The sequence below is a fragment of the Callithrix jacchus genome, chromosome 6, assembly GCF_049354715.1.
Source record: "Callithrix jacchus isolate 240 chromosome 6, calJac240_pri, whole genome shotgun sequence".
Lineage (NCBI taxonomy): Eukaryota > Metazoa > Chordata > Mammalia > Primates > Cebidae > Callithrix > Callithrix jacchus.
Window position 1 is genome coordinate 23688048 of NC_133507.1, and position 21446 is coordinate 23709493.

At 44.0% G+C, this 21446-nt stretch overlaps 1 protein-coding gene across 3 annotated transcripts in view; it reads left to right on the top strand.

Annotated features, from left to right (window-relative positions):
* The first annotated feature begins 5625 nt into the window (after nt 1-5625).
* The window catches only part of SEC11A (SEC11 homolog A, signal peptidase complex subunit), a 44376-nt gene continuing 28555 nt past the window's right edge, over nt 5626-21446 (top strand). For all 3 annotated transcript variants that reach the window (XM_008998466.4, XM_008998465.4, XM_002749166.5), the window contains exon 1: nt 5626-5740. Coding sequence is in view for 2 of the 3 variants with exons in the window: in XM_008998465.4 (XP_008996713.1) it covers nt 5690-5740 (51 nt within the window). In the remaining variant the exon portion in view is untranslated. The remainder of the gene's footprint in view (nt 5741-21446) is intronic.

Consider the following 21446-nt stretch of genomic DNA (forward strand, 5'->3'; position numbering starts at 1 on the left):
AGTGGTGATTCACTGCCTTAACAGATTCCTATAGGATCCCTTAATCTATCAAGAGGGATATCAAAAGCCAATTCCCTGTCATTAGCTTTGAGATCCAAAAGCTCAAAGTCAACTCCTTCAAGAGGGAGGAGGTGCAGGCCCAGATAGAAGGGAGAAGCTAAGGGTGTCCCCGTTCTAGATGTTCTACCCACACAACATTCACATTCACAACAGGGATCTGTCCTCTCTAAGGACTCACAAAACAAACAACAAGCTTTTTTCTTTAGCTAAAAAAGAAAGCAGTATAGTATGGTGTGTTCTCCCCAACCCCCATCACATATACACACATACCAACCCAGAAGGCTGGGGCTTCCCTCTCACAGCTGTCCCTGCAGCTGTCTAGGACTTTTTAAAGAAAGCTTTCCAAAAATCTTCCAGGAAGGCTTGGGTGACTCCAGTAATCTCTCTGCACAGAAGGTGCCTTTGATTTTTGAGAATGACATTTCTTTCTGTTACCCCATGCTATGCAGAGCTGCTGAATCTATTAAAACCTTGGTATCTGATGTCCATACCCACTGGGTTGATAGGCAGAAAGTTCCATCTCTGCATCCCCCTGACCTGACCTCAGGCCACCCCCAGCAAACTGAGATAGATCCTTGCAGGAGATGGCACCAGAGAAGAGCCACACCTCCAGTGCGGCCTGTGCACCGGCTTGCTGTGATATGCCTGGGCCACTTCCTTTTCTGGCAGGGTCATAGAGGACCTTCCGCTTCCACCCACCACTTCCTACATTGAGAAGGTGAAGGAGAAACTGGTAAGATTATAATTATTTTTAATGGGGTTTTAAAAACATGAAGTCTACTTTGCTTCTGCTGGTTGACACCCTTGATTTGTACAGAAGTGGTTAGCCAGGGCTCAGCCATAATGATGGACCTTCCTAGCGTAGAATTTGGGTATCAGTTTGAACCCGCTTCTTGTTTTTAATAATTATTAACATTCTTGGTCCATTTACCATTTGTCATTTATTGTGACAACAGCTTTATTTATTTATTTTATTTTTTTGAGACAGGGTCTCTGTTGCCAAGTATGGAGTACAGTGGCACAATTATGGCTCACTGTAGGATCAGCCTTCAGGACTCCACTGATCCTCCTGACTCAGCCTCCTGAGTAGCTGGAACTACGGGCATGTGCACCCACGCCTGGCTAATTTTTTAAATTTTCTGTAGAGATGAGGGTCCCACTATGTTGCCCCGGCTGGTCTCGAGCTGCTGGGCTTGAGTGATTGCCCACCTTGGCCTCTCAAAGTATTGGAATTACAGGCAAGAGTCACCATGCCCAGCCCCCGAGAGCTTTGCTTACATGTTCTATTTTGTTAAATCCTAGAATGACATAAATTCTTTTATATTCCTACTTTATACACCAGAAAACTAGGGATTAAAAAATTGCTTACTGAGTGGGGTGGGTTGTGACATGTGCCTGCAGTCCCAGCTACTTGGGAGGCTGAGTGGGAGGATGGCTTGAGTTTGGTAGGTTTTGGCTGCTGTGAACTGTGATCGCATCACTGCACTTTAACCTAGGCGACAGAGTGAGACTGTCTCCAGAAGCATTAAATTAAATTAATATTTTTGGAAAAAGAGTTAACTTATTGGTCCGAGATCAAACAGTTAGCAATTGATCTGTGATTCAAAACCAAGTGGGTGCAACTTAACCTCTATCCTAAGCTTTCTTCAGCGGGGCCAGCAGGCTCTCTATAAAGGAAAATGCCAGACATACCATTGTGATTGATAGGGCCCAAAGACTTATGTGTGAGAAACACTGGCATCCCAGTTGGCAGAGAAAATAGCATGTCCGAATCCCACGTTTGGAAAATTTAATTCCTTAGGCTTTACATCTATATCAAGTCTGGGATCATCTGTCCTAAAGATCTGAATTATTTTCATAAGACACTGTGTACTACAGGAAACCTCATTAAGCCTTTGCAGATCATCCTAGTTTATATCACTCTCCCCTGGTCCTGTTCCTTTCTCATGCATTCCTTTTTTTAAATTTTTTTTTTTTTTTTTTGAGACAGAGTCTCACTCTGTATCCCAGGCTAGACTGTAATGGTGTGATCTCGGCTCACTGCAACCTCTGCCCCCAGGTTCAAGAGATTCCCCTGCCTCAGCCTCCGAGTACCTGAGACTACAGGCACATACCTCCACGCCCAGCTAATTTTTGTATTTTTAGTAGAGATGGGGTTTTGCCATGTTGGCCAGGCTGGTCTCGAACTCCTGACCTCAGGTGATCCATCTGCCTCAGCCTCCCAAAGTGCTGGGATTACAGATATGAGCTACTGCACCTCACTTAATTTCTTATTTTCAGTAGAGAGGAGGTCTCACTTTTTTGCCCAGGCTGGTCCTGAACTCCTGAGCCCAAGGGATTCTTTTGCCTTGGCCTCCCGAAGTGCTGGGATTACAGGAGTGAGCCACTGCGCCTGGCCTGAGACCCTTTTTAAGCTCCACCCAAGCTTCTCCAACTAAATTGACTTTTGTCACATCTAAACTCCACGGGATTTTATGCCTCTCTTAGGGCTCTTTTCTACACTTTGCAAGAGTCATACTCTTCTGTGAGTTCTTGTAGCGAGAAAAGAGAAAACACATACACACACACCCACACACACACAATTCATACTCATTTACACAGTTGCTGATGCTCACTTTCAGATTTGAATTCAACATTAATAGGCATAGGCCAAGGGCTCTACTGGCCAGAATTTAGACTAGAACCCATATTTAATATTTATTAACAAATACTCTGCTACATGTCTGGTACTCTTACGGGAGCTGGAGATAAAGGGGTGGACAGGACAATGTTCCTGTCCTCACGGAATTCACATGTATTTTCTTCCACAGGTCTTTTTAAGTAGGATAAATTAGCAATTTTTTTTTCATCTTAATAAGTGTGGGGTGCCTAGAGGCAGCAGTTGTTGAAGATAACAAAAACACACACAATTTTAAATTGAACAAGTATTTACTGGGTACATAATATGTGCCAGGCTGTGTGTTCGACACTAGGAATTTAACAGACACCAGTGGTTTTTCTTTCTCTTAATAGCTTTATTGTGATATAATGCACATACCATACACTTCACCAAAGTAAAGTGTGCAATTTAATGGGCTTGAGTATATCCACATAGCTGTACAACTAGCATCCCCTAAAAGAAACTCCATACCATCAGCAGCCACTTCCCATTTTCCCCAACTCTCCCAGCCCTAAGCAACCACTGATTTCCATCTCTACAGATTTGTCTATTCTGGATATTTTATCTAAATGGAATCATGCAATACTTAGTCTTTTGTGACTGGATCCTTTCACTAAATCTGTTTCAAGGTTCATTCATGTTATAGTATTTCCTTTGGTTGCCAAATAATATTCCATTGTACCAGCAGAATTATCAGTACATTATTCCATATACCACATTTAGTTATCCCTTCATTAGTTGATAAACATTTCAGTTATTTCCACTTTTTAGCGAGTATGAATAATGTTGCTATGGGCCAGGTGCGGTGGCTCATGCCTGTAATTCCAGCACTTTGGGAGGCCAAGGCAGGCAGATCACAGGGTCAGAAGTTCGAGACCGACTAGTCTGGCCAACATAGTGAAACCCCATCTCCACTAAAAATACAAAAATTTGGTCGTGTGTGGTGGTGTGTGCCCGTAATCCCAGCTACTCTGGAGGCTGAGGCGGGAGAATTGCGTGAACCCGGGAGGCAGAGGTTTCAGTGAGCCGAGATTGTACCATTGCACTTCAGCCCTGGCGACAGTGTAAGACTCCGCGTCTCAAAATAAATAAATAAATAATGCTGCTGTGAACATTCATGTACAAGTTTTTGTGTGGACAAATGTTTTCAATTTTCTTTGGTATAAATCTAGCAGTGGAATTGCTGATTAATATGGTGATTTCGTCTTTAACCTTTTTTTGTTTTTTTTTTTGAGATGAAGTCTTGCTCTGTTGCCCAGGGTGGAGTGCAGTGGCACAATCTTGGCTCACCGCAATCTCCGCCTCCCGGGTTCAAGCGATTCTCCTGCCTCTGCCTCCCGAGTAGCTGGGATTACAGGCACATGCCACCAGGCCTGGCTAATTTGATTATAGGCGTGGGCCATTGGACCCAGCCCATCTTTTGAGGAACTGAAGCTATTTCCAAAGTGGCTGCACCATTTTACATTCCCACCAGCAGTGTATGTATGAGGGTTCCAATTTCTTCACATCCTCCCCCAAATTTATTGTCTTTTTTTTTTTACAGCCATCCTCCAATAAATTCAAGGTTTTATTCTGGAATGACTTTCCATTTAAAGAAATTCGAGGGTAGTACAAAGAGTTCGAGTATGTCCTTCATTCTTCTTTCCCTAATGGGAGAGAACGATTATATTGAAAGACAGAGAGGGGGGCGGGGAGAGAGAGACGGGAGAGAGAGAGAGAGAGAGAGAGAGAGAGAGAGAGAGAGAAATAATACCAAGTAATCTAGTCTTTGTTGACTGAAGCGGGTATTAGGAGCTTTGGCCAGTCAAAGCCAAAGGTAGCGAAAAGATAGTCATCAAGGTGTCAGAGTTAAGAAAACCAGGAGGTAGAATTCAAGACCATGTCAAATCCTGTCAGCAAAGTAAAGATCGTAAAGGAAGTCACTTCCTAACTACCCACACCACTGGTGTTCTCATCACATTGTTGCACCGTTTGGGTGTTTTCTAATGGTCTCGGGCTGTTTTCTTTCCAATCGAGAGGATTGTAAATTCCTGGCAGGTTCAGGCAGTGCTTTGAAGGTCTCTCATATAGTTCAACCTTACGCGAAAAGCAGTTATTGAAAGGACCTCGTCCGCCAAGTTCGGCGGCTCACACCTGTAAACCCAGCACTTTGGGAGGCCAAGGCGGGCGGATCATCTGAGCTCCGGAGTTCGAGACCAGCCTGGCCAACAGAGTGAAACCCCATCTCTACTAAAAATACAAAAATTAACCAGGCATGGTGACGCGCACCTGTAATCCCAGCTAATTGGGAGCCTGAGACAGGAGAATCGCCTGAACCCGGGAGGCGGATGTTGCAGTGAGCCGAGATTGCGCGACTGCACTCCAGCCTGGGAGACACAGTGGGACCCTGTTTCAAAAGAAGAAAAGAAAAGAGAGAAGAAAAGAAGAGAGAAGAAAAAGAGCACCTCGTCAGCTTTCCGTAGAGCGGAAGACTTGCTGGATCAGAGAACTCATGGACAGACGACCCGTCCATTGCCACACCCATATCCGCCCACACCGGAGAAGTTGCTCGCGATTGGCCTGGCGTGCACAGGGGCCCGCCTTGCGAAGCTGGCCGGGATGCCTCCCCACCTGAACCTGGGTCGCCACCTCGGTGAGGGGCCGCGGGGAAGATCCCAAGAGGTGGGATCCAGTCGGTTCTTGGCTCTCCTAAGAGAGCCAGAGCGGGAGAACCCTAATGTCAAAGCCCTGAGACATTAGACTTGGCGAGGCCAAGCCCTGAGACAGGACTAGCACGGTAGTGAGTCTCTTTGTCCGCTCTCCGCAGCGAAGGGGCGGGACCGTGCCAGACCCTGCCGGTTCCCGCCCCGGAAGCGGAAGTGCAGGCACTGCGGGGTCCTGTATAGTGTGAGCCCGACCCGAGCGCCAGTCGTTCCGCCCGCTGGTCATCGCGCCCTCTCCCTTGCCGGTGTCCTGCTCGCCGTCCCCGCCATGCTGTCTCTAGACTTTTTGGACGATGTGCGGCGGATGAACAAGCGGCAGGTGAGCTTGGCCGCTCTCTTTTTCTCCTGGTTCTTGTCCCTTCGAGGCTGCTGCTGCGGGGCCCGGCTGACCCCAGGGCTGGGGTGTGAGGGTCTGTTCTGGTCTGATGCCCGGGTCGTTCCCTTTCTTTGGAGTCTGTGGCCAGAGGCTGCCTTGCCCGCCTCATTATTTTTAACCCCCAACTGATTCAGGGCCTACCTGGGGCGGGGCGGGAAGCGGTGTCTACATGTTCCATCCTCCCACAGAGGCAGGGGAGCAAATGGAAACCGTACGCGCTTTGAAAGTGGAAGTTGGGGTTGCTTATTGTTTTAGACATTTTAACGCGGCAGACTCTTGATTTCTCCAGTCGCAGCGACTCCAGGTGGATTCTGGAGAGACGAGGTTTAGTCGGTTTCTGGGGCGCTCAGGAAGGCTATTGTAGGCCCCACAAAAGCTGTTTTGCTGCTTTCAGCTCCTTGCAACTCTTGCGTAGAGCTGAGCCGTAGTGACTGCACCGGCTTTGACTTGGACCACTCTGAGCTCCATCCGAGTTGGAACAGTTACACTACTTGCCCTTGTGTCCGCTTAGCACTAAGGTGGCAGCCCTGAGAATCTGTGGTTTTACAGCCCAATATCAGTGCCACGGGCATCTGGAAATGTAGGTCTCCTCATTTTGTCTTTACTGTTTACCTTGATCTTCTAGATCGTACGCCAAATAGTACTGAGAATACTGTTGTAATTATTTAGTCCTTAGAACGGTTGCAGTGTTTTGTCTTCTGCATCGTGTGTCTGTAGAGCCGAGTTTTGCTGCGTTGAACTTTTTTTTTTTTTTTTTTTTGAGACAGAGTTTGGCTCTTGTTGCCCAGGCTGGAGTGCAAGGGTGCAATCTTGGCTCACCGCAACCTCCACCTCCCGGGTTCAAGCGGTTCTCCTGCCTCAGCCTCCTGAGTAGCTGGGATTACAAGCATGCGCCACCGTGCCCAGCTAATTTTGTATTTTTGGTAGAGACGGGGTTTCTACATGTTGGCCAGGCTGGTCTCAAACTCCCGATCTCAGGTGATCACCCGCCTCCGCCTCCCAAAGTACTGGGTTTACAGGCGTGAGCCACTGGGTCTGGCCTGTTTGTTTGTTTGTTTGTTTGTTTGTTTGTTTGTTTGTTTTAAACAGTATTTTGCAGTTATGATTATCCTGATGTCACGATTAAGGATTTTTTTCCTTGGACTTACATTTTGTAGTACTTAAAACTGCCACCTAGGGAAGTAGATGTACCATCTCCCCTTATTTCCCCTTCAGACCTTAGCTAGCTCAGCGTCAATTTCATCAGTCAGAATTGAGCATTCTATAAAAATTGCACAAATGTTACTTTATGTCTGTAATAACACTTCAAATTTTTACTTGTATAGTGTTGTCTTTTTTTTTATAATCCATATGGGTTTCTAGATGCCACAGACATTCCTCTGAAGAAAGTATTTATTTTGAGTCTGCTATTTGTTGTACTCTATGCTAGGTACAATGAGAGAAATGCAAAGATACTTAAGAAAGACTTGGCCTTCAGGGAGTCTAAATGTTTAGAAAAGGACTAAGGCAAACAATAAATAACCTTTTTGAGCTCTTGCCATGTGTGAAGCACTTTATATACCTGTAAGGTAGGTCATGCTGTTCTTATATACAAAGAAAATAAGACTTCGTGAGAAGCAATACAGTGTAGAAGTTACGAGTATGGACTCTAAAGCTAGACTTCTGAGGTTTGAAGTAGTTCTGCTGCATACTGGCTGTGTGACTTTGATTAGATTACTTACCTCTCTGTGCCTGTGTTTACTTTTATTGTGATAAAAAGATATACACCATAAAATATGGCATTTTAACCATTTTAAAGTGTATACTTAGGTGACATTAGTTGCATTCACTGTGTTGTACAAACGTAGGGTCGCTATGAAGGTTAAGTGAGTTAATTCATGTAAAACACTCAGAACAGTATCTGGCACGTGATAAGTATTGGTTGCTCTGTGGTTGATGTCTTGTTAGAGAGCTTTAGTGATTTAAGTAGAAGGTAAATGGCGGGACTTGGATTTGATCTCAGGTCTTACTCCAAAGCCTGAACACTTGAATAAAAGAGGATATGACCCGTTTTAGCATTGGTGGGAAAATTGTGCGAGATTCCAGTCAGGGCATTACAAACAGCTTCAAGGAGAAACTAGCACTGAAGCTGGATCTTGAAAGACCTTGATAGCATCATCTTTGTGGGTTAGTTAGCATTCCTGTAATCAAAAGGGGAGGAATTCACTCAGCACGTGCAAAGCTGTCAGGCACTAAAGCTGGAGAGATACAAAGTACTCTTCCTGCCCACAAAGAGTTTATCAGTCTAAAAGAGAAACAAAGAAAAACATCAAATACTATACAACAGTGTAATCAATCCTCTAACAAAATGGACAGGAAGAGAAAACAGAAACATGAAGATAGAATGAGTAGGCTACTCTGCCCTGTGTTTCTCTAATATCGAGTTATTGTGCTTCAGAATTCATTGCATCCAGGACATTCAGGGTTAGTGGAAGTTTAAATGGTAAAATTATCCCCACTGGCCTCCCAGAGGTTGTTAGGAATGGATAGGAGGGATTGGATATGATGGGGTGAGGGAGAGTTATGAAATGAGGTCTTTATCTGTACATAATATTTGGGGAAAAGAATTGACAAAGCCTGTAGTTACTGAGAACAAATGAAAGAGGGAAACTAGAATTTTGTTTTATTCCTCTAAAAGTTGCTATCATTTGCATGACTTTTCTGCTTATACCTAATTACACGTTACATATATATTGTCTGATTATTTTGTTTGAGTTTTGCTTTTTTTCTTATCAGATCCTCAGACGAATACTTTAGTAAATGAATTCCATCCATTTAAAGTGTACTGTTTGATAAGTTTTTACACTTATGTATACTGATCACAATCAAGATATAGAACATATATATATCACCTGCAAGACCCCTTCTGGCCCACCTCTAATGTGCTTTTTATCAGTATAGAGGGGTTTGCATTTTATATAAATGGAATCATAGAGTATGTATTCTTGGACGTTTTAATCAATTTTTATGCTGGGCACGGGGGCTCATACCTGTAATTCCAATACTTTGGGAGGCCAAGGTAGGCAGATCACTTGAGGTCGGGAGGTCGAGACCAGCCTGGCCAACGTGGCAAAACCCCGTCTCTACTAAAAATAAAAATTAACCAGGCATGGTGGTGGGTGCATGTAATCCCAGCTACTCAGGAGGCTGAGGTAGGAGAATTGCTTGAACCTGGGAGGTGGAGGTTGCAGTGAGCCGAGATTGAGCTAGGGCAAGAATGAGACCCAGTCTCAAAATGAACAAAACAGAAGTTTTAATCAATTTTTTTCCTCTATTTACTTTTTTTAAGACTTACTTTATGTGTATGTAGTTTTAGGTTCATAGCAAAATTGAAAGGAAGGTACAGAGATTTCCTAAATACTCTACCCCTATACATGCACAGCCTTCCCCATTATCAACATCCCCCACCAGATTGGTACATTTGTTAGTTGATGAATCTACATTGACACATCATAATTAGTAAAGTTCATAGTTTCCATTAGGATTCACTCTTGGTTACATTCTAGGGGTTTGAATGAATGTATAATGACATGTATCTACCATTATAGTATTATACAGAGTATTTTCACTGCCCTACAAATCCTCTGTGCTTTACTTTTTCATCCCTTCCCCCTTCATCCCCTGCAACCATGGATCTGTTTACTGTCTCCATAGTTTTGCCTTTTCCAAAATGTTATATACATGACATTGGCTTCTTTGCTTAGCAGTATGCACCGAAATTTCCTCCATGCCTTTTCATGGCTTGATAACTCATTTTTTAAAGTTTTGAATAATATTCCTTTTTGTAGATGTATTACATTTTATCCATTCACCTATTAAAGGACATCTTAGTTGCTTCCAAGTTTTGACAATTATAAATATAAGGCCGCCATAAATATTCATGTTCAGGTTTTGTGTAGGCATAAGATTTCAACTTTGCTGGGTATAAATACCAAGAAGTATGATTGCTGGATTGTATGATAAGAGTATGTTTAGTTTTGGCCGGGCGCAGTGGCTCGTGCCTGTAGCACTTTAGAAAGTCGAGGCGGGTGGATCATGAAGTCAGGAGTTTGAGACCACTCTGGTCAACATGGCAAAACCCCGTCTCTACTTAAAATACAAAAAATTGCCAGGTGTGGTGGTGTGCACCTGTAATCCCAGCTACTAGGGAGGCTGAGGCAGGATGATTGCTTGAGCCCAAGGAGTTCAAGTCTAGTCTGGGCAACATAGTGAGGCCCCATCTCTTAAAAAAAAAAAAAATGATGTTTTCTCACTAATAAAATAAGTATGTTACACCAAATTATTATGTTACATGTATGTCACATGTAATTTTTGGAATCACTTCTCTGCTTGCTAAGATTTTTCTGTTGGCCGGGATGTGACTATTTTATTGGCCCTGTCTGAGCCCTGAAGGGACTAAGCAGACTCTCATAAATGTGTGCTTAGCTTCCCCCAGACCACTTACATTACTTCATTGAATTTTGCATTTCTCTGGGTTTTAATTATCTGTATGACTTCCTGCCTAAATGTAAAGTCCTTGAGACTTAATAGGATCCTTCCTTCTTTTCATATCTTCCTATCTCTTAAGATCACCCAACTCTTAACTGTTATTGCAGTGGTATCTTAACGATTTCTAGACAGCTTTTTCTTTTTCTTTTTTTCTGAGACAGCTCTCGCTGTTACCCAGGCTGGAGTGCAGTGATGTGATTACAGCTCACTGCAGCCTCAAATCCCTGGGCTCAAGCCATCCTCCCACCTCAGCCTCCTGACTAGCTGGGACTACAGGCGCACACCTAGCCTGGGTAACATAGTGAGCCTCCATTTCAGGCCTCGTTAATTTTTGTGTTTTTTGTAGAGATGAGGTTTCGCCCTGTTGCCTAGATATCTTTGATACTTTTTTTTTTTAACAAATTGTCCCTCTAGTGAAACATACAGAAACCTAGGAGGTTTTTCTTAGACATGGACCTAATATGAATAAATGTGAAGCAAATAGGAGGTGTATTCAAAACAGGATAAAGCCACTACTTTTCTTGATTATAGACAAGTAATCTGGTCTTATTTAGGATCATGAAAATATTACTGACAGGGTGTAAGATTTATTAACGAATTGCCAAGTTTCAATGTAGAAATATTGATATCAGTCTCCATTATATGCACAAGAAAATCACAAGTAAAATTTTATTGTAAACTGCAGTTCACATCAACAGGTATATATATATATTGATATGGAGTCTCGCTCTGTCATCTAGGCTAGAGTGCAGTGGTGCCATCTCACTGTAACCTCTGCCTCCTGGGTTCAAGCAATTATCTTGCCTCAGTCTCCTGAATAACTGGGATTACAGGCATGTACCACCACACCCAGCTAATTTTTATTGCATTTTTTAGTAAAGAGAGTTTCACCATGTTGGCCAGGCTGGTCTTGAACTCCTGACCTCAAGTGATTCACCCACCTTGGTCTCCCAAAGTGTTGGGATAACAGGTGTGTGAGCCACTATGCCCACCTGGTATTTCTGAAGAGCTAGAAATTATTCTTTATTCTGTGTAACTAAGTAAAATCTCGAATACAGTACCATAGTAACAATTAAAGATATGTTCCTCCTACCATTCCTTGATATTTTGTTATTTTTTCATAACATTATCTTCATAAATGACATAAAGACAAGGATGATTATTCATTTCCACAACCAGATGGCACAAGCCTATAACAGTAAATATGAGCTCTCCTTAAGCAGAAACTGTGTTTTTAACTCTTCTTCAAAAGGGTTATCTTTTCTACTGATGGAAGAAAGTGAGACGTATAATCCAAACAGTTAGGGTGTTTATAGGGACAAAAAATTTTGTCCGAAAAACATGGTTTATCCATCAGGGTTTAGTCTGGGAAGAAGAACTATTATGAATATTATTGAATAATTGATTTGTCATAGTAATAAAACCTCGGCCAGGTGTGGTGGCTCACGCCTGTAATCCCAGTACTTTGGGAGGCTGAGATGGGTGGATGAGGTCAAGAGATCGAGACCATCCTGGCCAACATGGTGAAACCCTGTCTCTGCTTAAAAGACAAAATGTAGCTGGTTGTGGTGATATGCACCTGTAGTCCTAGCTACTCCAGGAGACTGAGGCAGGAGAATTGCTTGAACCTGGGAGCTGTCAGTTGCAGCAAGCCGAGATCGTGCCACTGCACTCCAGCCTAGCGACAGAATGAGACTCCATCTCAAAAAAAACAAAAAACAAAAAACCTCACACAATTGTGGGAGAAGCTGGATAAGTAAGCATCTAAAAGTGGGAGTTAGAGACCCGGAGGAATGTCACTAAGCAGCTCTTCTGAAGCACTGGTTTGGGTGGACAGATCTAAGCTTGCCATGGAGTCTGGGACAGGATTCCATGTCTAGCTGCTGGAGTGAAACTGCAAAGAGCAGATGGAGAGATCTGCGGGAGGCCATTGCCTGTCTATCTAGTCTCTGAGTCAGCCAGAAGAGCTGGATTCTGCTAGCCCCTCAGTGTCTGTCTCACCACCTCTAACTACAGTGACCTTCTGCCTAATTGCAGCTGCTGCGCTTTACCTTCCAAATCTTGGGCAGATTTATTTTTCGCCAACTCTAATCTAGAACCGTTCAGGGAAGGAGTTTTGGGGAAACCTAGTTCTCACTTAGCCAAGCTGACAAAATACAAAACTGTGAGTCTGCGCTTTGTCCACTTGGCATCTATACACACCTGTTATGAACATATTAGTTTTTGAGTAAAGATAACACAAAAGTTACATTTCTGATATAACTATCCTTTGTTTCTATAATTGGTCACATGATCATAGCTGTTTTCTTTCTCTTCTCTCAGCAAGAACCTAAATTGGTCATAGTTTCTTGCCTGATGGGGTGACCTACCCTTATTTACTGAAGGGTTGTCATAAGAAGTCCTACGTGGGCCGGGCGCAGTGGCTCACACCTGTAATCCCAGCACTTTGGGAGGCCAAGGAGGGTGGATCACATGAGGTCAGGAGTTCAAAACCAGCCTGGCCAACGTGGTGAAACCTGTGTCTACTAAAAATACAAAAATTAGCTGGGCATGGTGGTGTGCACCTGTAATCCCAGCTACCCAGGAGGCTGAGGCAGGAGAATCGCTGGAACCTGGGAGGCAGAGGCTGCAGGGAGCTGAGATCCCGCCACTGTACTACAGCCTGGGAGACAGCAATACTCTTTTTTTTTTTTTTGAGACAAAGAAATTCTACCTGAATTGGGTTGTTGGAGTTTTCACTGACTTTAAGAAGGGCCTCAGAGATCCTCTATATCCAGTTACACTTGCTTCCCGTGGTGTGGTAGCAACCCTGTTTCTCTCTGGTCAGGGTCAATCACGCTAGCCAATTAGAACCCCGCTGCATTTTGGTTCTCTGGCATGAGGAGCCCAGAGTGACCAAACAGCAGTCTTTTTATTATTATTATTATTATGTTTTTTAGAGATGGAGTCTCACTCTGTCGCCCAGGCTGGAGTGCAATGGCATGATCTCAGCTCACTGAAACCTCTGCCTCCCGTGTTCAAGTGATTCTCCTGCCTCAGCCTCCTGAACAGCTGGGATTACAGGCATGTACCACTGCACCTGGCTTACTTTTTTGTGTGTTTTTAGTAGAGATGGGGTTTCACCATCTTGGCCAGGCTAGTCTCGAAATCCTGACCTCATGATCCACCTGCCTCAGCCTCCCAAAGTGCTGGGATTGCAGGAGTGAGCCACCGCGCCTGGCCCCAAGTTGCAGTCTTTTTTTTTTTTTTTTTTAAGAGACAGGGTCTCGCTATGTTGCCCAGGCTGGAGTGCAGTGGCTATTCACAGGCAGAATCCCACTACTGATCAGCACGGGAGTTTTGACCAAGTAGCAGTCTTAACATTTAGTTTAATCGAACCATTCTGTCCCCTGATGGATGGATTAAAACCTTTTAATCGAGTCAGGCGCAGTGGCTTACCCTGTAATCCCAGCACTTTGGGAGGCCAAGGCGGGTGGATCACTTGAGGTCAAGAGTTCGAGACCAGCCTGGTCAACATGGTGAAACCCCATCTCTACTAAAAATACTAAAATTGGCCAGGCGCGGTGGCTCAAGCCTGTAATCCCAGCACTTTGGGAGGCCGAGGCGGGTGGATCACGAGGTCAACAGATCGAGACTATCCTGGTCAACATGGTGAAACCCCGTCTCTACTAAAAATACAAAAAATTAGCTGGGCATGGTGGTGTGTGCCTGTAATCCCAGCTACTCAGGAGGCTGAGGCAGGAGAATTGCCTGAACCTAGGAGGCGGAGGTTGTGGTGAGCCAAGATCGCACCATTGCCCTCCAGCCTCGGTAACAAGAGCGAAACTCTGTCTCAAAAAAAAAAAATACAAAAATTAACCAGACATGGTGGTATGCACCTGTAATCCCAGCTACTTGGGAGACTGAGGCAGGAAAATCGCTTGAACCCGAGAAGTAGATGTTGCAGTGAGCTGAGGTCACACCACTGTACTCCAATCTGGGATTACAGGTGTGAGCCACTGCCCCAGTCTGGAAGCAGAAATTTCACTAGCAGATCATTAGGGGTAATAATGAGAGGAGTCACACCCATTCCCATTCTCTAATTCCTTGACTAATGAATCCTAGGTATAGAAAAAACAGCATCGGCCAGACACAGTGACTCATGCCTGTAATCCCCGCACTTTGGGAGGCCGAGGTGGGCAGATCATAAGGTCAGGAGTTTGAGACCAGCCTGACCAACATGGAAAAACTCCGTTTCAATTAGAAATACAAAAATTAGCTGGGCGTGGTGGTGGGCACCTGTAATCCCAGCTACTCAGGAGGCTGAGGCAGAAGAATCACTTGAACCCAGGAAATGGAGGTTGCAGTGAGCCAAGATCATGCCATTGCACTCCAGCCTGGGCAACAGAGAAAGACTCTGTCTCAAAAAAATAAAGAGAGAAAAGAAAAAACAGCATCAGATGTTGGTTGTCAATTCAGATCATATACAACATACTGGAGGACGTTGGACATTACCTCACAGTGTTGGCACCTAGCTGGTGCCATAACTGAATTCCGAAGAGGCCATTTCTGTCACCCAGAAGACAGTAACCATAGCAGTAATTGAACAGGAAAATCTAATATAAGTAACTGTTGTACTACTAAAAGATGCTTAACTACTAAAAGGGGTAAAAGAGGACTCTTGGCCGGGCTCAGGCTCATGCCTGTAATCCCAGCACCTTGGGAAGCCCATGTAAGAGATCACTTGAGGCCAGGAGTTCAAGGCCAGCCTGGGCAATATAGTGAGACCCTGTCTCTACAAGAAATTAAAATATTAGCCAGGTGTGGTGGTGCTCACCTGTAGTCCTAGCTACTCAGGAGGCTGAGGTGGGAGAATCTCTTGAGCCCAGAAGTCTGAGGCTGCAATGAGCTATGATCATGCTGTTGTACTCCAGCCTGGGCAACAGAATGAGACCCTTTCTCTTAAAAAGAAAGAAAGAAAAAGACTCCAGAAGTAGCATATAACAGAAAATAGCTACTATCCTCCAGGATGAGGGGGAGTGAACAAAGAAAGAACTAAGAAAGCACCTTACCCCAAACCCCTCCCAAGCCTGAGATTCAGACCTTTTGGCAAGGGTATGGCTGCCACAGGAGCATGTAACCTGTCATGGCAATACCATTTGCCAGAGTACTCTCCTGGAGCTGGTTTATAGTCGTGAATTACTGAAAGGTTGAGAAATTTGGCAGAGAGTGAGTGGGCTGGAGTCAACCTTGATGGTCACTGAGGTGAGTACTACCAGGCTTCCAACGCACAGATCCACTGGGTACCAGGTGGAATAAAATCATGTTGGAACCAGGAGGAGAAGCCCTCTGTTGCTTTGCAGTGGCCTTTCAATACCCTTTGTTAGTTAAATCTAACATTAAGCCAGCTGGCAGAGGATTCATATTTATAGGATTCAACTTAACACAAGGAAGGAGGGTGGATTTGTAGTTGAGAGATGATAAATCGAAAACTGGCCTACTGTTCTGTTATTTCAGGCCAACTATTTCAAGGTGTGAGGGACATAGTAAGACTAGGGAATTCCATGCTGCTGTGTTTCAGTTGCCATAAAGTAAGTCCCCCACTCAGAGGCAATGTTGTATGGGATACCACGATGAGGAGTAAGGCATTCTGTAAGATCATGGATGGGGGTTTTTGACAGAAATATTAAGGACATGGAACACCAATCTGTATCCAGAGTCTGCTCCTTTCATGATTGAAATGATTCAGTATGATCAGCCTGCCATCCGGAGTGGCGACAGTGTTGGTTTTTTGCTGTTGGCAGGCTAGGTACTCAATGTTGGCCAGAACCTAATAGGTCTTAGTGAGTGGAAGTCCATGTTGCTAACCTTTATCTTGACTGCTGCAGCCACTTTGGTCATAAGTCCATTGGGTAAGACAGGTGGCTGGGGAAATAGGTTGACTGACATCCATAGAAGAAGTCATTTTTGTTCACCCTGGTTATTAAGATCTTCTGCAGAGGTAATTCTTCGATGAGCATTTATATGGCACACAATTATTTTCACATTCTATATACATATTTGGAGCGCTCCATCCACATATCTTTTCCTCAGACTTCTTGTGTCAACTCTCCAGTGATGTCCCTTCCAAGTCGCTGTCCATCCAGCCAAACTGCTTGTCATTTTTGAATCAATGTAAATCTCCATCTGTAGTCATCTCTCCATCCAGGCAAAATGAACAACCACTGTATTGCTTGAAGCTGCCCATTGGGAAGATTTCTCCTCACTGTCCTTCGTGGTAATGCCACAGCTGTCTGCCTTCAGTTGGTGCTAGATGATTTATGTTGAACCATCACAAATCAGGCCTAAAGTTGTCCTTAGTCAGCTGTCACGGAGAGCTCTTCATGAGGCAGTAAATGCAGGATGAGAGAGGCTGCAGGGTAGCATCGATAGGAGCCATGGGTCTCTGAGTCACTTGCTCATATTTACTTGTGTCTTCAGGACATGCTGGAGCCCAGTCTTCTGTGTACCACTTATACTTGATGATGGAGTACTTACTGCTGCACATGCCCTACTTTATGGCTTGGTGGATCTGACACTGTCCAGGCATCTAGTACATGCCGAGTAGTTCAGGTCACATGGCAATTTGGCCCATGGTCAAGTTTTAGTCTCTACAAGAACTCAGTAGCAAACTAAAAGCAGTTACTCAAGAGGAGAACAATTCTCTGAAGAACAGCATAGCTTTGTCCCCAATTCCAAAGGTCTTGGCTGTCATTTACTTATACTGGATTGCCAAAGGCTCCATATAGCATCCCTGTCCATTACAGACACACCAGTTACCATGAAATCTGAGTCAAGTGGGTACTAATGTAATCCCAGCTACTAGTACAGCTTTCAGAGGTTGGACCTGTTGTGGAACCTTACTTGAAACTGGCTTAAAATTGGCTTACTAGATAGATAGAGTAAGTTGGGGAGTATTAACTTTTATGCAGTTTTCTGGAAGAGTTAGTGTGTAGAATTGTTAACATTATTTTCCTTAAGGCTGGGCATGGTGGCTCACGCCTGTAATCCCAGCACTTTGGGAGGTGGAGGTGGGCAGATCATGAGGTCAGGAGATCGAGACCATCCTGGCCAACATGGTGAAACCCCATCTCTACTAAAAATACAAAAAATTAGCTGAGCGTGGTGATGCACACTTTAGTCCCAGCTGCTCAGGAGGCTGAAGCAGGAGAATCGCTTGAACCCAGGAGGTGGAGGTTGCAGTGAGCTGAGATCGTGCCACCACTGCACTCCAGCCTGGCGACAGAGAGACGCCATCTCAAAAAAAGAATTATTTTCCTTAAATGCTTGATAGAGTTCACTAGTGAGGCCATGTGAGCCTGGAGTTTTCTTTGTGGGAAGATTTTTAATCCATAAATTCAAAGTATTTAAAAGATTTAGGTCTATTCAGGTTGTCTGTTTCTTCTTTAGTGAATTTTGGTATTTTGTATCAAGAAATTGATTTACTTCATCAAAGTTGTCTAATATGTAAAGTTGTATAGTATATTGGCATAAAGATATTTATAAACTGGGCACTGTTGCTTGTACCTGTAATCTCAGTTGCTCAGGAGGCTGAGGCAGGACGATTGTTGAGCCCAGGAGTTTGAGACCAGCCTGGGCAACATATCAAGACCCCATGTCTAGATTTTTTTTTTTTTTTTTTGGAGACAGAGTTTTGCTCTTGTCACCTACGCTGCAGTGCAATGGTGCCATCTTGGCTCACTGCAACCTCCACCTCCCAGTTTCAAGTGATTTTCCAGTCATACCTCCCTAGTAGCTGGGATTACAAGCACCCGCCACCACACCCAGCTATTTTAAAAAAGTTAGCTGGGTTAGGCCAGGTGCTGTGGCTCATGCCTGTAATCCCAGCACTTTGGGAGGCTGAGACAGGCAGATCATGAAGTCAGGAGATAGAGACCATCCTGGCTAACATGGTGAAACCCCGTCTCTGCTAAAAGTACAAAAAAATTAGCCAGGTGTGGTCTTGGGGGCCTGTAATGCCAGTTACTCGGGAGGCTAAGATAGGAGAATCGCTTGAGCCCAGGAGGCAGAGGTTTCAGTGAGCCAGGCTCACACCACTGCACTCCAGCCTGGGCGACAGAGCAAGACTCCATCTCAAAAAAAAACAAAAATTAGCTAGGTTATTGGTTGCATTAGTGTTTAGGATTTTTACATTCTTATTATGAACTTACTTTCCTATCATTATTAAATGACCGTAATTGTCCCGTACCATTATTTGTGGTAAAATCTACCTTGTGTCCAGTTTGCTTTCTTTTTTTTCCTTCAGTCTTCTTTTGATTAAAGTAAGCATAATATGTGTTTTTCTCTTTTTTTCTTTCACAATATTTGTGTCTTTAAAGTGCATTTTTTGTAGGCAGCATATAGTTAAACACTGTTTTATCTATCCAAGTGGACAATATTTACCTTGTAAGATAGTATTTAGATTATTTACGTATTATTTTTTCTTGAGACAGAGTCTCACTTTAAGGCTGGAGTGCAGTGGCATGATCTCGCTAAGTATCAAATGTAAGTATCTATAATGCCTATAATCCCAGCTACTTGGGAGGCTGAGGCAAGAGAATCACTTGAACCCTGGAGGTGGAGGTTGCAGTGAGCTGAGATCACGCCATTCATTACACTTCAACCTAGGCAACAAGAGCAAAACTCTATCTCCAAAAAAATTATTATTGTTATTGAGATGGAGTCTTGCTGTGTTGCCAGGCTGCTGTCAAACTCATGGGCTCAAGTGATCCTCCCACTATAGCCTCTTGCTAAGTAGCTGGGACTATAAGTGCATGACACCATGCCTGGCTCAGTCTATTTTTTTTCCTATTTGCTTTTTCATTTGAGATAATTTCTATTGTTATGACTTTAGGTTTGCTAAACTTTTCTTCTGAGGTGCCTAATCAGCTGTTATTTTCACCTGTCTGGTATTTATTTCAGACATTGTAATTTTTTTGTCTCCAGGAGTTTAAGTCTGGATTTTTTTTTTTTTTTTTTTTTTTTTGAGACAGAGTTTCGCACTTGTTGCCCAGGCTGAAGTGCAGTGGCATGATCTTGACTCACCGCAACCTCTGCCTCCCAGGCTCAAGTGATTCTCCTGCCTCAGCCTTCTGAGTAGCTGGGATTACAGGCATGTGCCACCACACCCGGCTAATTTTGTATTTTCACTAGAGACGGGGTTTCTCCATGTTGGTCAGGTTGGTCTCAAACTCCCGACCTCAAGTGATCCGCCCGCCTCGGCCTCCCAAAGTGCTGGGATTACAGGTGTGAGCCACTGGGCACTGGGCCTCTGGATATTTTTTCTGTCATCCACATCTCTACTTAATATGCTAAGTTTTCCTCTACTTTTTTTTTTTTTTTTTTGCTCTGTCACCCAGGTTGGAATGTAGTGGCGTGATCTCAGCTTACTGCAACCTCCACCTCCCAGGTTCAAGCAACTCTCCTGCCTCAGCCTCCCAAGTAGCTAGGATTACAGGCGTGTGCCACCACGCCTGGCTAATTTTTGTATTTTTAGTAGAGACAGGGTTTCATCATGTTGTCCAGGCTGGTCTCCAACTCCAGACCTTGTGACCCGCCCACCTCAGCCTCCCAAAGTGCTGGGATTATAGGTGTGAGCCACCTCACCCAGCAAATACCCCTTTCTACTAATCCTATAATCTCTGCTATTTTGGGGTCTATTTATTGATTTTTCTCATTATAGGTCATATTTTCTTGCCTCTTTGCATGTCTGGTAGTTTTATATTGGTTGCCAACTTTGTGAATTTTACCTTTTTGGGTGCTGGATATTTTTGTATTTATGTAAATATTCTTGAGCTTTATTCTGGGATATAGACAGGTTACTTGGAAATAGTTTGGTCTTCTCAAGCTCTTGTGAAGCTTTGTTATGTGGATCCAGAGCAGCCTTTAGTCTGCAGCTAATTTTGCACTGCAAGTGAATAATACCTTTCTGAGTACTGTAATCCAAAGCCCTGTGTGTTATGAAGATTTCCGCTCTGGTGGAAACCAACTATTCTTACCCCATATGAGCTGTGAGAATTGTTCCATCTGCTCCTTTTAGATGGTTCTTTTTCCACCCCAGTAGTTCCCTCACATGTGTGCACTGATCATTGCTTTTGCCTCCCTGAACTCCCAGTTCTTTTTTTCTTATGGAGAACGAGAGTCTCTCTATATTGTTCAGGCAGGTCTCAAACTCCTGGGCTCAAACTATCCTCCCACCTCTGCCTCCCTAGGAGCTGGGATTATAGGCATGAGCCACTGCACCTGGCTGAACTCCCCAGTTCTTTATCCTCAAGTCAGGGAGACTGCTAGGCTTTGTCTGCATTTCTCCTTTGCCCTGTGGTCTGGAAATTCTCTGACCTTTAAGTTGAGGCAGTTGTAGGTCTCACCTTTGTTTCCCCTTTCTAAGTAATCACAGTCCTTGCTACCTGAACACAGTCACCTGTCTAATATCTGAAAACCCTTGTTTCATATATTTTGTCCAGCATTTTATTTATTTTAGGCAGGAAGGTAAATTTGGTCTCTTTAACTCATTTTGGCTAAAACAGCATATTTCGGTTTTTGTTTTCTGGTGTTTTTTGGTTTTTGGGTTTTTTTTTTTTTTTGAGACAGGGTGTTGCTCTGTCGCCCAGGCTGGAGTGCAGTGGTGTGATCTCAGCTCACTGCAACCTCCACCTCTCGGGTTCAAGCCATCCTCCCACCTCGGCCTCCTGAGCAGCTGGGACCACAGGTACGTGCCACCACACCTGGCTAAATTTTGTATTTTTGGTAGAGACAGGGTTTCACCATGTTGGCCAGGCTGGTCTCAAACTCCTGGCCTCAAGTGATCTGCCCTCCTGGGCCTCCCAAAGTGCTAGGAGTGTAGGCATGAGCCATCACTCCTGGCCAGGATAGCATATTTTGGAAATTCACCTGTGTTGTATGTGTCAATAGTTAATTCCTTTCTATTCCTGGGTAGTATTTTATTTTATGGAAATACTACAATTTATGTACAGGTTGAGTATCCCTTATCTGAAATGCTTGGGTCCAAAAGTATTTTGGATTTTCTTTTTTAATTTTGGAATACTTGTATTTGCATTTTACTGGTTGAACATCCTAAATCTGAAATATCCAAAATCCAAAATGC